We start from the raw sequence: 15,452 nt of genomic DNA, 5'->3' as shown, positions 1-15,452 counted from the left end.
TTTTTTTTACGTATAATTGCTGCGGAACGGCTTGTACTTGGAACATGCTCGGATCTTGTAGTCATCTCACTTCTGTTTTTATTTTTTATTCCGTCTACATTTATGTTCATTCTTTTGATAGTAATACACTTAACAACCTCTGAATGGGGACATCAGGAACGCAATTTTGATGTTTTTTGCTTTCTATTTCATCAAGTATCCCTCCTGTCACTTGAAAAGCAGTTTAGTCCGGCGTTATTCGATCAATGGAGATGTTTTGAAAACCTGAATTGAAATAAGGATTCATCGGTGAGTATCTTAACTGGGAGAGTATTCCTTAGTGTTTGTGTGGACTATTCAGTAGCTCTCGCTTTCTTAGGCCAAGTGAAAACTGTCCTCAGTCGATGACTGCATGAATCGGGAAACTTGTTTGTCTTGGAATGAATTCTTCGATCCCGACTGCGTTGTCTGAGTTCTTTCCATAAAATACAGCCTGGATTAAACTGAACCCGTCTGCGGCGGATGATTTCATGCAAAGGAACTGGTTTGCTGCTTTCGTGAACGACAAATTCCGCTCGGGAAGCGGACTTGAGTCGCAGGGTCAAGTGCATGGTCACGCAGTACTGAGTAGACGTGCAGGGAAAGTGGCGTGGTCTAGACATGGATTTTGTTGATGATAAGAAACTCGGCCGTTTCTCGAATCATACGTTTCTTTTTCGTTGCTGGGATGTACTGGAAGCACTTTTTGGCGATTATTGCATTTGAAGATGAGTTTTAACGGAAGCGGAAGGAGCTCGCTCATTGCCAATTTGAAAAATCTGCCTGCTAACTGATCAACTTGAGGCTGGATGGCGATACTTGGTGGAACTTGGTGACAGGAAACATAGTAAAAGATATACTGTTGCATGTTCCACAGAAGTTTACTTAACTGACCCAGGGTTCGACATTACATAATGTCCCTTAACCTTTGAAAATAACATAGTCTAATTTCGAAACCTAGGTCGGTTGAGTAAACTTCTGTGGAGCGTACAACTGTGTATCATTTATTATGATGCCTTGTTAACTATCAGTTTTTCCTCTCAGACAAGTATATATGAAAATAAACTTTTAGTTTACCTCAACGAATACAATGCTGCAACTCTGCTTCCACTTTCTGTGAAAATATTGTTTACAAATGAAGATATAACTTTTCAATATTCCTCTTGAATATTTACTAATTAACGGAACGGTTTTGATTGTTGACAGTATGTTTAATAAATATTCGATGAGATTGACATGCTGAATTATATTTTTCAATTTTCATGTTATTGCATTGCGTGTCAACAGCATTATCCTAAGGCATCATGTAGACCATTGAATGTATACTTTCAATGTCTAAAAAACCCTTATCAAGTATTTAGAGTACCATATTTATGGAGTAATCCAACGTATTCTTTGAGCACGGTTTCCGAATGACTTTTTTTTTAGTAATTTTTGGGCTAAATAAATGAATTCACCCTTGGTGTAAATCGTTCCACTCTCTTAAATGAGATTTCATTTGTTATGTGGTTTTTTTCTCCTTCAGAAAAGATGATAGTCAATTTCCAGAAACGAAACTCTTTCCCTCCTCTCTGGTTGGAATATTCAATCGGGAATCTTAAAATGAGAAATCATTGCAAATTTACATGGAAAATTTACATTTACAGTGTTGTTGCATTGTTCTCTTTCTTCTTCTCTCATGATTTAGGAACGGTTTTATCCAGTTAAAATAGTCGGTTTGAAATCTTTTTCAGATAATATGAGATCTCGTATTTCCTTTGGCTACATGTATTTTTAAGTGGTTCTGGAGTTAACGCTGTCAGGACGTGGATAATCGTATTCTGTGGTTCAAGATTATACTTCTAATAATGTGCCTAAATATATCTCTAATTTGAAATAAAAATATTTTTGATCCCGAGCCAATTTAAATTAGAAGGAATCCAGTGAGCTAGTACTTTAAAAATGCTTCCGCTCAATTGATTTGCCTTCCCAAAATCGCTATGTATCAATTTCATAGTCATTATATCGATTTTAGTTTCCAGTGGGATAACGTAGACTGATTGGCGCAGGGTAAGAATATTTGCACCAATTTTTATCGTGGTCTTAGTTTTAACTTATGATCAAATTCATTATTTATAAACTGGTGCTTTTAGAGTTTAAAGAAACAATTATTTTTGAATGAATGTTCTGGGAATTTACTTCTTAATCCGATACCTACTGCGTGCAAACGCTAAAAATCAGATTACCCAACGCTCGTTTTGGTAAATAATGGATACAAATTGAAAAATGTCTGATGTTTTGTGTGTAACTATGTTGCCATAGTCCAAAAAGTTAAGAAAATGTTTTCGTGTAGAATTCATTTCTGGTCGATGAAATGAAAGAAAGCATTGGATGATACACGAAAATTCATGGGGGCTTGCTTGAGACACGTTTAGATCGACGGAGGGTTATAAGGAGATTAAACTTTTGGAATTTATATGTGTCCCTCTCCACTTGGAGAGACTGCTGAACGTGATGAGCGGGAAAGAGAAACGTCTCTTGTCTTCGTCCGAAAGCCGGTTTGGTGGGTGAGTTCCCGACGGTAAGAAACCCTATAGCGGGTGAAATTAAGGGTTTGAGGGCAGGCCTTCCTCCGCCATATGAGGTTTCTCAGAAAGCTCCGCTACTCATATAATCAGGTCGAGCGCTTCCAGTGGTCCCAGCTGGATGCGAATCTGAGACCACTCACCGAGTCGGACGCACGCATTTTACTCTCTTGACTGCGCTAGCACATCTGAGGCATAAAGCTATCTCCTCCTTTCCAATTCCGAGTCCTACCCTCCGGAAATCTGTGTCCTGATGCTTAAATGGTAATCCCTCCCGATGCTTGTCACATATCTTTGGAATTTATCTCATGTTTATTTGGTACCTATTCTCATATTTCCTTAACTTTTCCCACTTTTAGGGTTCCAAAACAATATGTTTACCATATTTATGCCTGTAAGCTCAAATTTTATTCATCCCATGTGACGAGCTCGTTTAATTCTTATTGTGGGAGTTTTGGGAAAAAGTCTGCAGAGATAACCAAGATTGATGACTAATAAATGCAGGAGATAATGCTCATTCATGTTTGTTTAGTCGTAAAATTTCATCCAACATTAGAAAAACAGATATTTCTCTCCATGGTTTCCAAGTTTGCTGCGTCAAGCTGTTTTCAAGATAACGTTTCTTTGCATATGCTGGCTAGATATTCAGATCAGGTCTGAGTGCCGGCATATTGAAATGGCCCCAGATATACCGTCGCCAGGGTGACTTACCGGTGGCGCGACCAATCAACGTCGAGGACCCTGATTTTGGCATGCTTTTTCGTATGAGTCTTTTCCAAGTGGCAGTTTGTCTATGCCCATTATTTCTATTGACATTTTCCTATGCATTTCAATTTTAGAGGCCTCCCGAATGATGCGAAGGATATAATGCTTCCCTTTGGTTAGGAATTTTGCTTGATCAGTGCCCGGGATTAGTGAACGCATACTATGCAACTTCTGGTTGCTCGCAATGCTTATTTTTAGGATGGTATACGTAGAGGTTCATTTTAATTTGCCGGCACTCTGACCAGACCTGATCTGAAGATGTGACCAGCATAGGCCAAGAAAAACGTCTTGGAAACAACTTTACACAGCCAATCCGGAAATCATGGAGAGAACTGCAACCCAACGCTGCGAAAACCTCAAGCAGAATTTTTTAAGCAAATAGTTGTACAGTAGTAAAGTGCTGATAGTTGTATCTAAGCGGTGAGACGCTACGTGTCGTTGAAAGCACTGTTTTTTTATTACCCGAAATGTTGTCAATAGAGATTGAAAAGATAATAGCGAAGATTTTAAGGTCGTATGAATAAAAGTGGCTGCTATAAAATTAAAATTGTTTGACGGTGTTTAGTTACAAACTAGCCCAAATTGAACCTCGAAGCATTGAGTGGTAAGAATTTTTTTATGAGGATTCATGCACAAGGCTAGTTAGTCATGTCACGGTGATGCATATGATTCATATCTCGTCACTTAATATTCGTTTAAGGAAGTGGAACCAGGAAACCAAGTACGTACATTTTATGTCATGATTTCAAAACATGTTCTCCTCATTGCATTTTATGCGATATTGTTAAACCCTGGACTTTCTTCTTCATTATTTTTATTTTGAATTAAAAGTATTCTATGAAATTCCAACATTTATAGTCTTAATTACATTTCCATGCGGAACTGTGGGCTAATGGTAGAACATAGTTTTAATTTCGAAAAAAAAACTACATTTTATGAACCAAAAATTAATAGTTATGCAAGTAATAAAACGTAGGCATATCATAATATTATGGCCTGTGTTAATGGTAAATGATATTTTAAATCAAGTAAAAATATTTCGGTGAATTAAAAATTTTGTTGCACCCCTTCAAAATTGCTGGCACAAGTTTTAATCGAAAATATTTTTCATAGAATGTTTCACCTCTCAGTATAGCTTACCATTGTTTTCAATATCAAAATTTTTAAGAAGTATTAAGAATAGTTCATAGCGAATATATGTTTTGCGTTGTGTTGCCATGGCGCAACCTATTTCATCCAACCCTACATTCTCAGAGACTGTGACGTAATATACCGCCGAATATGACTGAGCAATAGCTATTTTTCTGGAATGTTGGTGTTGTAAGCGGCCGTTAAAAATGACCATTTCAGTCAAATACACTCCCAGTGGAGGAAAACTAGTCAAACAAGCCATCCATATAGAGTGTCTTTTGAGGCGTCGCACTTTTCTCTGACATCATCTTTGACTACGATATAAAGGAGCCTTGCTCCATTCCCCTCTCAAACCTAAAAGCGTTTCTGCATGTTTACTGACATATTCCGCTTTCGAAATATCGTATCAAAAAGCGAATTAGCGATTTAGGACAGGAGTTTCATCCGGAAAGTTAACTGGCCGTGAAAAACACGCAATTACTCGCTAACGGTGGAAGAATGTTCGTGTGGACAGAGATTTAGATGAAGGTAATAAATAAGTTAAACTAGGGAGAAAAGCGGAATTGGAGACCCCGCTCATGTTTTATATACCCGAATTAGTGTTAAGTAATGTCTTAAATTTGAGATCAAAGAGGTGAAAGATGTAAATTCTTTTAATAAGCACACTTAATGTAATAGATTGCTATGGATTGATTTTTATTAAAGTGTTAACTTTGTCTCTCAGAAAGTTTATAAACAATAAACTCCCATAGTATGGAATAATGGTGAATGAAATAACATCAACTCATTTTTGATACAAAAAACTTTTCATTATTAACCTCTGATTATTTCATAGCTGAGCCATATTGGTTGGATATTTTACTGCGGAAATATCGTCTGAATCTCTATTAGTATCCAGTCTGAATCAATGTCTCGTAGATCCTCTATTCATGCTATGAAATCATTGCTTTGTGAAATAAGTGAATTATAGCCATTCGAAAATCTTAATTTATCAAAATTTAAATTATTAACGTACTTATTTTAAAATTTAGTAACACTTATTCAGAATATGGGAACATACCAGCATCTCGATAATTACATCCCTCAATATATTATTTCGGAGCTATTTGTTCTGTTGGCTAATATAAAACCATGCCTTTAACGTGAAGTCGGTTCTTTAACTTTCTTCATATTGTAGTTGAATACTCAAATACAATTCATCGAACAGCAGAATTGAGTTTTATCTAAGTTTCCTTGTGTGTAAACCAGGTATTCCTTTATAGTTTTCAAGTTTTGAACGGTCCAAAGTTGGTATTCATGGTATGGCATTGGTATGCGCCCGGTAACTGTGAAGCTGCTTGCATTCTATTAATTTTGATCACTATTCATTTCCGGAGAACTATATATAGCCAGGTCTTTTCTTTAATATTCGAGAGACTGATATTTTTAGTGATAGGTAACCTGGCACACGCTTTTTTTTGCGTCTTGGACAAATGAATCTTTATTTGTGTTTCTCTATTCCTATATTTTGGTGAGTAAAGGACCATTGTATGTTTTCTTTCTCTATATTTTACTAATAAACGAATGTATGCACACGACTTTTTTCTGTTAAAATAACCAATAAATTTAAAGTAGCAGAGGTGGTTGACTTGTTTTAATGCTCATTTTATCTTTCCTGATTGGATAATAAAAATCTTATTGATTTGGTGTTCTAAAATGAATTTGAAAATTTCAGGAGGAAAAACTTTCACCACCATGATTAGTACTTTGAAAAGGCGATAACTTTTGGCGGTAATGACTTTCTAATTATTTTTATCAATAAGGCTTTGTTTCAGTTTATAAGGGGTACTTCATTACTGTAGTAAGAGGTCAATTTACATGGCCTAAATCATCTCCTTCAGTCATATTCATTCATTTCATCCGGTTTTATACAGGTACTTGTCATGATAACTATAAAATTTATCTCACTCACGTTAAATTACATGCATATGGAAGCTCGGGAGAAAAATAACGATACAAAGGAACTCTGAAAAATGCTGCATATCAATCCATTTTACGAGTTGCCCCAAATTACTGAAAAAAGTAAGTTCAATTTATCTGCAATCTTACGAGTAGCCCCAAATTGCTGAAAAAAAGCTAATTCAATTTATTACTACTGATGATGCTGCAATCAACCGAAATTAATTTTAAAATACTAGGAAACACGAGGATTTTTCTTATCAATTTGGGTAGGTGGACACGATATGGAACGAAATGATACAATTCGAGAGTTATTTTTTAAAATAATTTATGTAACTTTTTTATAAAAAGGAAGTACAAAAATGTTTTTTGTGGGTGGATTTTAGCACAATGCATCTACGATGCATTATTATACCCGTAGAAAATAGTTCAACATCGTCGAGGTATGATACATGCCAGTTCATTTTGTAAACTTAAAGCTAGATGTGAAATCGGCGAAGTCTGAGTTTAGTACGGTCCACCACTGGAGTGGCCTCCTCCCTGGTTTGCGTAACTGGATCCATGGCTTGAGAAACCGGATCCCGAGCTCGAGAAACCGGCACCGTGGCTTGAGGAATCAAATTGAGCTTGGGCTCCGTGCAGGAATGCTCCCGAACCAGAAGTTCCGTGGCTTGAATAATCAATCGGAGCCGGGGCCGGGACGCCGGGAACGAATCCAGACGACTGCCAGCCACCGTGACCGTGTCCGTGTCCATGCTCAACCTTCACGGGTACTTTGACCTCATATGGCACAGGAAACTTCTTGATCACCGGCACGGGAATCGGGCGCTCCACCTCAACCTGGCGCTCCCTGTTCACGTTGACTGGGACGTGACGATCGTAGTGGAAAGGCACGCTGACTGGAACACCCTTCTCGACTGTCACGGGGAAGGGCTTGTTCACCGGAACTGGTACCTGCACCGTCTTGTGAAGGGTCACCGGCACCGGCTTGTTTACTTCTACTGGGACCAGCCTCTCCTGCGTCACCGTGACGGGGACGGGGACGTTATGGTACTGAGGCACGGCGACGGGCTTGTCGATATGGACTGGCACAGGGACTTCCTTCACGACCGTCACGGGGACCGGTATCTTCTTCTCGAGGACGACGTCAATGGGCTTGGGGATATGCCTCGGGACGGGTCTCTCGACCTCAATCCTCACGGGGTACTGGACGGTCTTGTATACGGGTACGGGGACGGTCTTATGGATCGGGACCTTGACTGGGACTTCTTTGATGACGGGGACGGGTACGGGCTTTGGCACGTGGATGGGTCTTGGGTTGTCTACGGGAACCTCGACCTTGTATGGCACGGGTTTCTCGACGGGATAAGGCACCTGCTTGACAACGTGGACGGGGTACGGAACGGCTTTCTCAACCGGGTAGGTGACGATCTTCTCGACGGGGAATGGTACCTTCTTGATGACCGGCACGGGGACGGGCTTGTCAACGTGGACTGGTACGGGCCTGTCTACGGGAACCTTAACCTCGTATGTGACCCTCTTCTCCACGGGGTAGGGAATCTCCTTCACGACTGGGATCTTGACGTGGACGTTCTTCACGACCTCGACTGGTACGGGTCTCGACACGTAGATGGGACGAGGACGGTCCACAGGAACTTTGACGGGTACCTTGACTTCCCGAACGACGGGATATGGCACCTTCTTCTCGACCTTGACGGGGTAGGGCTTTGGAACATGGACTGGGTATGGCTGAGGTACTGGCACGCGAACGATTTTCACCTCAGGCTGAGGTTCTGGTTGCCACCCATGGCTGTGAGTTTTCCAGCCTGAATTCTGACAGCATGCAGGCCCATACCCGTAACCAATGGCCCCACGCTTGGATACCTTCTTATCTCCTTGCTGCTCCACTTCCTTTCCTTGTTCTACTGCCTCTTCCTTCACCGCAGTCTCCTCTGCTAAGATGCCAATGGCCAATAAGGCCACCAGTATCTGTACATATGAAGAAAAAATGAGAAATATGTCATTAGAGGCTGAATTGATGGCTATAATATTTATTAAGAGAAAATGATTAACTTTTATTTACGCATGAGTTAGAGTATTTGCTACGAGACAAGAATAGGTTTATTATCGCATCGTTTAAGGTGATATAATCGTCACTTATTTCGTTTGAAGTTCATTGGAAAGACCCTGGCTTCAGCCATGTTCCAGAATAATTTCATATTGATGATTAGGATCGGTAGTGTACACTTTATGGCGATAATGTTATGATAATAAATATTTTTAGCTTTTAGAATTACAAATAAGTTAAGTTTGATGTTTTGGTTGATTAGAATTACGGCCCATTCAATTCGTGCTGAAGTATATACCTTGATCTTGGCCCAAAATTTTTTCCCCATTTGGTAACTGTTCCTACTTTCTATATCAGATGGAAATTCCAAAGAAATTGGCAACGGAAGGCCTAACTCAGAGCCAATTCAAGCACTTTTCATTTCAGTCATCCAACCGGAGAACCCACAGACTTCTTTCTCACAATTTTCGGCGCGAAGATAGTTTTCTTGTTAGTGATTCGTCTCAAATTATATAGCCGTCAAATTTTTCTCTATGAAATTTCTTAATTATATTTTTCTCTTCTTACCACTTCCAAACTGTTGATTTTCCACATGCTTCGAGTTGCGGATTTATGGAGTGATTCTCATCCGTTATGTAGTCCTATTACTTATAAATTCATTCAAAATTTATCTAAATGTATCAATATAATCTTTTTCATTCATATTCCTGAGTAATTGGCAAACCAACTAACATTCTATCTCCACTGGCTGTCATTTTATTTTTTGCAATGCAGTACAAACTTCGATCATAGGATTGCTAAATTTTCTCTTCCTTTGCATTGATATGTTTATTTTTATTTATTTTTACTCTTAAATGCTTACTTAGTCCTTTGGATACAGTTTAAAGTCATTTATATTATCTATTTTACGAATAAAGCCTATCACGCGTGACACAAATTACTTTTTCTTCGGAGCCTTCTGGTGTTTTTTTTTAATGTGCCTGCTTTGTCATAAAAATTGTAATTAAGCCGACACTTGGTGACAGTATGAGCTTATGCCTACCAATAAAGCATTACTTCATATTTTATTAGCAATTTAAGTAATTGTTGATAATTTACAAAATTCTCGTATTTTTTAATGTCTTCGTCTTCACCCTTATGTTTTCATACTTACCTGCTAAACAAATTATCGCAAGCCAGCTCACCGCACCTGATAAGTTTTTGTAAAAAATGTTACACTTTTTGGCGAGGTGAAATGTTTTTATATACTGCGAAAGCGATGGGAATCACACCATCACAATAAATTAGTAACTGAACTTTTCACAAAACCGCGGCTTTTCTTCTCTTTTAGACCCGACCAGCGGTAGTGATTCAATAAGTTATGTTTTTTTGCAATCGATGCTTTTAAGAAAAAATTTTTATTCTGCAATGATCAGAAGAGGAAATATATTTTTTTGCAATAATTTTTTGCATGTATTTCCGTCAGTTCTCTGGAAAAAATGTTCCTTTATTGAGTATTTCCTTTTGATATGCGTGTTTCTTTTCTCTCGTTTTTTTGTCATTGATTGACGTCGAGCACTTTAAGCGTTTGATTTTTGTGAATTAATGCCTTTTTCTTTTTGACGCGGAAACATCATTTTCCATCCGCGGTCCGCAGTGAGAGTTAAAGCATGCGTTCCTCAATATCAAATGTTTTTTTACCGCCTCCTTAGGCGCTGAAACTTTCACGATCACTTTCAGGATTAATCTCGCAGAGGATTGATACAACCTTGAGCGTTGACCTAGAAATTGACGGCCAAGTTCCCAGCGAGTTTTTTTTTCCTCTCTTCACTTTTTCTCTCCCGCGCGGATTCGTATCCGGTATTTCTTGTTCCGCTGATCTCACACGCTAACTTGCAGCTCATACAAACCAAGTATTTAACTCGTTGAGATTTTAGCTATTATTTCCTTTCCCTTTTTTTTAATCGTACAGTGATTTTCTGAGAAGTTAAGAATCCTTTGAAAATTCCTGCCTTCCAAATTCTTCTGCGCTTGCTTTGCATTATAATACCCGAGGAATGCAACAAAAGCATAATTTTTGCCGTGTGAGTCAGTTTTTATTAAATTTTTGAAAAGTATCTTATGAATACCTGTTATGTTCGTTTGCAATAATTGTAAAGAATACTTGTATTGTCTTATATTTAAATACTATGCTAGATTTATTATTATATGAAAATAGCTATGACACATATGCTTAATAGTTTATATAATTAACCAAACCTATACTCCTCTAGTACATGTATCAATGAAAGAAATTGTTAAATTCAAATATTAATGCATGAACTCATATATTGCCCTCATTACCCAAGAAGTTATGTAAAAAATAGGAAGATATTTCTTTAAATAATACCGTAAAATAAATTACCTCTCAAAATTACTTTGTTCATGGAGGATGAAGACGATTTGCATGCATCTATAATGCATATGCTGAAAAATTTTGATCCCGAATTTGTCTATAAAGATCCGTTCTTCTTTGCATTTATGTGTTGGCGTTTAAGTATTTTTTGTTTGTCACTATTTTTTTTTACGCCAGAATACGCTGTTGCCATCACCTTATGGCCTTGCATTTTATCCAAGATATCTTAAAATTCAACATTTTGCTTGAAAAGAGGAGATGGTTGAACAAATGTCGGTCTTAAGAGGTACATCTTATTAAATTGTCTTCATTGATGTAACCTGAATATTAACAATCGTCGCTAATAGTGTACAGATTTCACCGATTTATTTAAAAAGCTCAGTTTCGTTATCATTTGATTTTTTCATTTGAAAAATTAATAAATGTGTATGACTTAATTGAACTTTAGTCATGATGCATAAAAAGACAACCATTTGATTTCATTATTGATTTCAAATCGAAAGTCACGGCTAACCTATCTTGCGAGTATCAACTGAAGTTTATATTTCAGGAGGCTGATTGTTATATTGTGTTTGTTTCCAATAGTTGTTACAAATAACTGTATCCTTTATATTGAAATAATTTGTAAGATCGATTATTTTATGAAAATAATCGAGTGTGCATATGATTAATAGTATAATAACATTATATTATTATAATTATTATTTATTTATTGCAACATTATATTTATTTAGGTGCTCTATTATGTCTAAAATTTCAATTTGGCCGAGTAAGCTAAAGAAATAACCCCTGGTATCCCTTGCGACTGGATGTTCTCGTGGGATGCAACAAGGGGAAAACCTTCCTTGTGGTGGCGAGGCCGATCTCCCCGCTAAGAGAGAAAGTTGCCAAGGGTTGGTGTTGCGCAAGCGACTCCCGATTTTCATGTGTCCATTTGTGAGAGAGGGGTTGGGCGTTCTTCTTTATGATTTCGATCAACCCGAACATTGAGAGGAAAATTGACTGCTGCAACGATCGTGTGTGCCCTTTTCCATAAATATAAACGAGTTATGCTGTTTCTATAGATTGTTTTTGTGCTCGATGAAGGATGAAAAGAAATTGAATCGCCATTGTTCCGAGATTAAACGTGATTTGCAATGCCTTTGCATTCGATGTTTGTAGTAAGCGTTTCATCCTTCAAGCAATTGAGCATTAAGCTTTGTATCCACGCTAATTGGTAGACCAAAGCGAATGTGACGTGACAGCAATTAAAAACATGAGCAAATATTGACTGAAATCATGTTATGTAGTGGGTTAAATTTCATTTCTTAGTGCATAAATATCGTTCGTAGCCTAACTCATGTAAAACAGGGTCGTTAACTTACGAACATGGCGTCTTTTTGCGATTTTTTCCACAAAATAACCGATGAGAAACTACTCCATTTAATAAAAATAAGCTCAATAGTCAACACACAAACCTGTACGGCTGATCGGCCACTTGGATTATCTTGTTTATATCATATAAAAATATGATATATACTAGAAAATAATATAATATGGCATAATATAATATAACATAATCAAGAAAAAACGTTTTACAGATATTCCAAGTATCAAATTAACAAATTAGTGATTAGAAAAATATTAAAGCATAAGTGTAGAAATTCTGTAAAAGGGATAAATACATCGTTATGTTGTACGGATCCTCTGCTAAATTCTCGAAATTAAAGAATAAAATACGGAGACATGAGTTTTATAATCAGTAATCAGTAATTTTTGGAAAAGTGGATTTTTAGGCCAATGTCGTTGAACTATTTGTCTTGTACTGAACAAAGACAGTAAAACGCCCCAAATCCTTCAAGTATTCATCCGGTGATGGTAAATAACATGTATATAAAAGAAAGTAGGTACGGATCAACAATCCAAAAGAAATGCTCGGAACGAGGTCACAAAATCCTGCATAAATTTGTCACTTCGCTAATCCACTTTCCATTTCGCAGCCACACCTTGTGGTCTCGACGTTGGTTTCCAGATGACGTTTCCTGTCGCTTTATTCTTTCCTTAAGAATCCCTTTCTGTTTTTATTTTCATTCATCGTAGGCAGTTCTAATTTTTATTGGTTGCATTTTCTTGTTAGCATTAATCGCTTAGCGTCCGACCCACATTATGAATGACCAACTACTACCAATCTACAGCGTTGTTAATTGGAGAAAATTGATAAATCCTACTTTCTCCGATTGAGATGCAACCTAATTATGAAGTAGCTTAACGCTTTCAGAACGTATTGTTGAATGGATAATTCTTCTTGAAGCTGAAAGGTATTTGAAATTTCACATTTATGCATATTCCATTTAAATTGGCTTTAAGAAAACTTAGAGGTTATCTATCTCTTGAAAAAGGGTAGCTTTTAAGAGGTAATCAAGATAACTTCGCGTGGATAAGACGTGACGCTCGGTTAGCTGTGGCCTTATAAAAAATAGTTACATATTATTTCACGAGTAAAGTTCGAAAGTTTTCAGCACCGATGATTTCACAACCTGATACGTTTAAAAACTGCAGAGGTTCACAGGAATTCTTTTTAAATATTTTTTCTATCTAAAATTCTATTGATATTATTTTTTTGCTATGAAAATGCTACGTATTTTATTCATAATATTGACTAATGTTTTTTTTGCGTGGACTTACTACTGTAGGCACTGATTTTAATTTATACATGGTTATCTTCATGGTTATGGATTGTTAATCAGCTATTACATCGTTTCACATCGTTTATTTACGCAAATATTTCAAATAATTTCCTTGGAGCATAGGTCAAATGATATATAGCTATGCTCACGCAATTTATTTTATAATGATTTTATGACATTTAGAAAATGGATATGTAAAACGTTCATTTATAATATTGTAACCATGGGTATTTGTGAAAAGAAATACTTTTCGTAGTTTTAGTAAGCATATATAAACTGATTTTGAAGGATAAATTCCAAAATTATGGCTGTTTCAAGTCAGCGAGTTATCTATTCAAAGGAAAAAAGTTCGCGAATTCCCTCTTGGTAATAATATCACTTACTTTGATTTAACATTATTAATTGCCTTTATCAAAATTATAGATGCACGTAATTCCAAATCTTAGTCTCCTTTGGAGTATAATCAACCTTTTCTGGGACCCTCGTCTCGTAATCCTTTTAATTATAGTTTTAAGCTCTGTTTTTGGGATTATTTAGAATTATATGCATGCATCACTCATTAAATGCATTATAACGTCGTCGTCACAATTGATTTTTACTATTTTTCACGTGGTCATTCTCATGTTTACAGCACGATTGTACGTGTGGTCTTACTAGAGAGAAATGTCACATCTGACCTTGCATGTCCGTCCGCCACTAACGTGCGGAGAGGTCCTTGAAAACCTCTCGTAGCGAGGACTGCTGCCATCTCTCTGTTGTTTAACTGAGCATTTTTATTTCAGCACTCGGATGACGTTATTTTGCATTTAACGAGCGATGCGATATCCCAGCGTTAGTACGCACTCTCGCCGCCTCTCCGTACTGGCGCAGGCACACACTCTCTCACTCACTTACCGGCAACTTCATGTCGATCTCGTCTCGTGCACCACGCTCGGTGTTTTGGGAGGGGGTGTTCCGCCGCTTGAAGCACCGAAAACCGCTTTGCCGCCCGTCTGAATCGCCAGCCGCGTTATATACGTCTGCCTGCGGACGCCTTGCCTTCCTCCTCTGCTCATCATCCTTGGACCACCCCTCTTTTTCTTCAAACCAGAGCCATCCCCTCCAATCTTTCACCTCCCCCACCCGTCTCACAAACACTTTCCCTTAGCGCTCCGCCTCCAAAGGGTCCCCTACCCCTCCAGCTACTCACTCGCTCGTTGAAGTCTCCGACTACCCCCACCCGTTGAAGTCACTGCCCCACCAGGGAGACTGGGGCATCGCGACGGTGGGAGATCCCCACTGGACGCCCTCTCCTCCCCGCATCAACAAGTGTACAACTTCTCCCCACTCCTATGAGCCTCCCGCTCACCTCACCCCATCGCTCAGTAACCGCACGCTTTCCTCCCCCTCCACGCAGTGCACTAAGAAAGGCCTTTCTCCTCCACCTCCCTCCCAGACCTGCTCGCCCAATCCCATCGTTTCAGTCGGTCCTGTAGAGTCCACAATATTTTCCTCCACCCACCCTTGTCCCCTTACTGCGTTTTTGTCCCCATCCCATCCTCCCCCTGTTTCAATTCATCCTACCCTCCTCCTTCTTCACCAACAAGCCAGTGTTGCGCCACTGGTCACTCATCCACGATTCCCAAGGAGACGGGATGTCCCAAAAGAGTCTTAAACGCACGTCTTCGGCAGCACTCAGTTGTGTCAACCACCTCCATTGAAGCATATATCGAGTAACGCACGCTTCTCTGTGACATTTACTTCCGGCGTGAATTTTCGACGTTGCATATTGCGGTGGAATCCATTTCCTGGACTATATCCGTTTCCGCATGATATTTCACTCGCGCCATTTATTTCTCCATTCCCCTAAGACTTTTGTCAGTGTTGGTCGGTTTAGTCTCTTAGTTAGAGGGTAACAGAGTTTTTAGTGATAGGAATTCACACGCAGA

At 38.4% G+C, this 15,452-nt stretch overlaps 1 protein-coding gene across 1 annotated transcript; it reads right to left on the bottom strand.

Annotated features, from left to right (window-relative positions):
- Positions 1-6,727: 6,727 nt before the first annotated feature.
- Positions 6,728-14,651, bottom strand: LOC124156161 (skin secretory protein xP2-like). The gene is made up of 2 exons (XM_046530518.1): positions 14,419-14,651; positions 6,728-8,405 (listed from the first exon to the last, which is right to left on the bottom strand). The coding sequence occupies exons 1-2, from the start codon at positions 14,428-14,430 to the stop codon at positions 6,924-6,926; spliced, it is 1,494 nt and encodes a 497-aa protein (XP_046386474.1). The 5' UTR covers positions 14,431-14,651; the 3' UTR covers positions 6,728-6,923.
- Positions 14,652-15,452: the final 801 nt, after the last annotated feature.

The sequence above is a fragment of the Ischnura elegans genome, chromosome 3 (assembly GCF_921293095.1).
Source record: "Ischnura elegans chromosome 3, ioIscEleg1.1, whole genome shotgun sequence".
NCBI lineage: Eukaryota > Metazoa > Arthropoda > Insecta > Odonata > Coenagrionidae > Ischnura > Ischnura elegans.
This window is presented reverse-complemented; position numbering and strand designations above follow the sequence as displayed.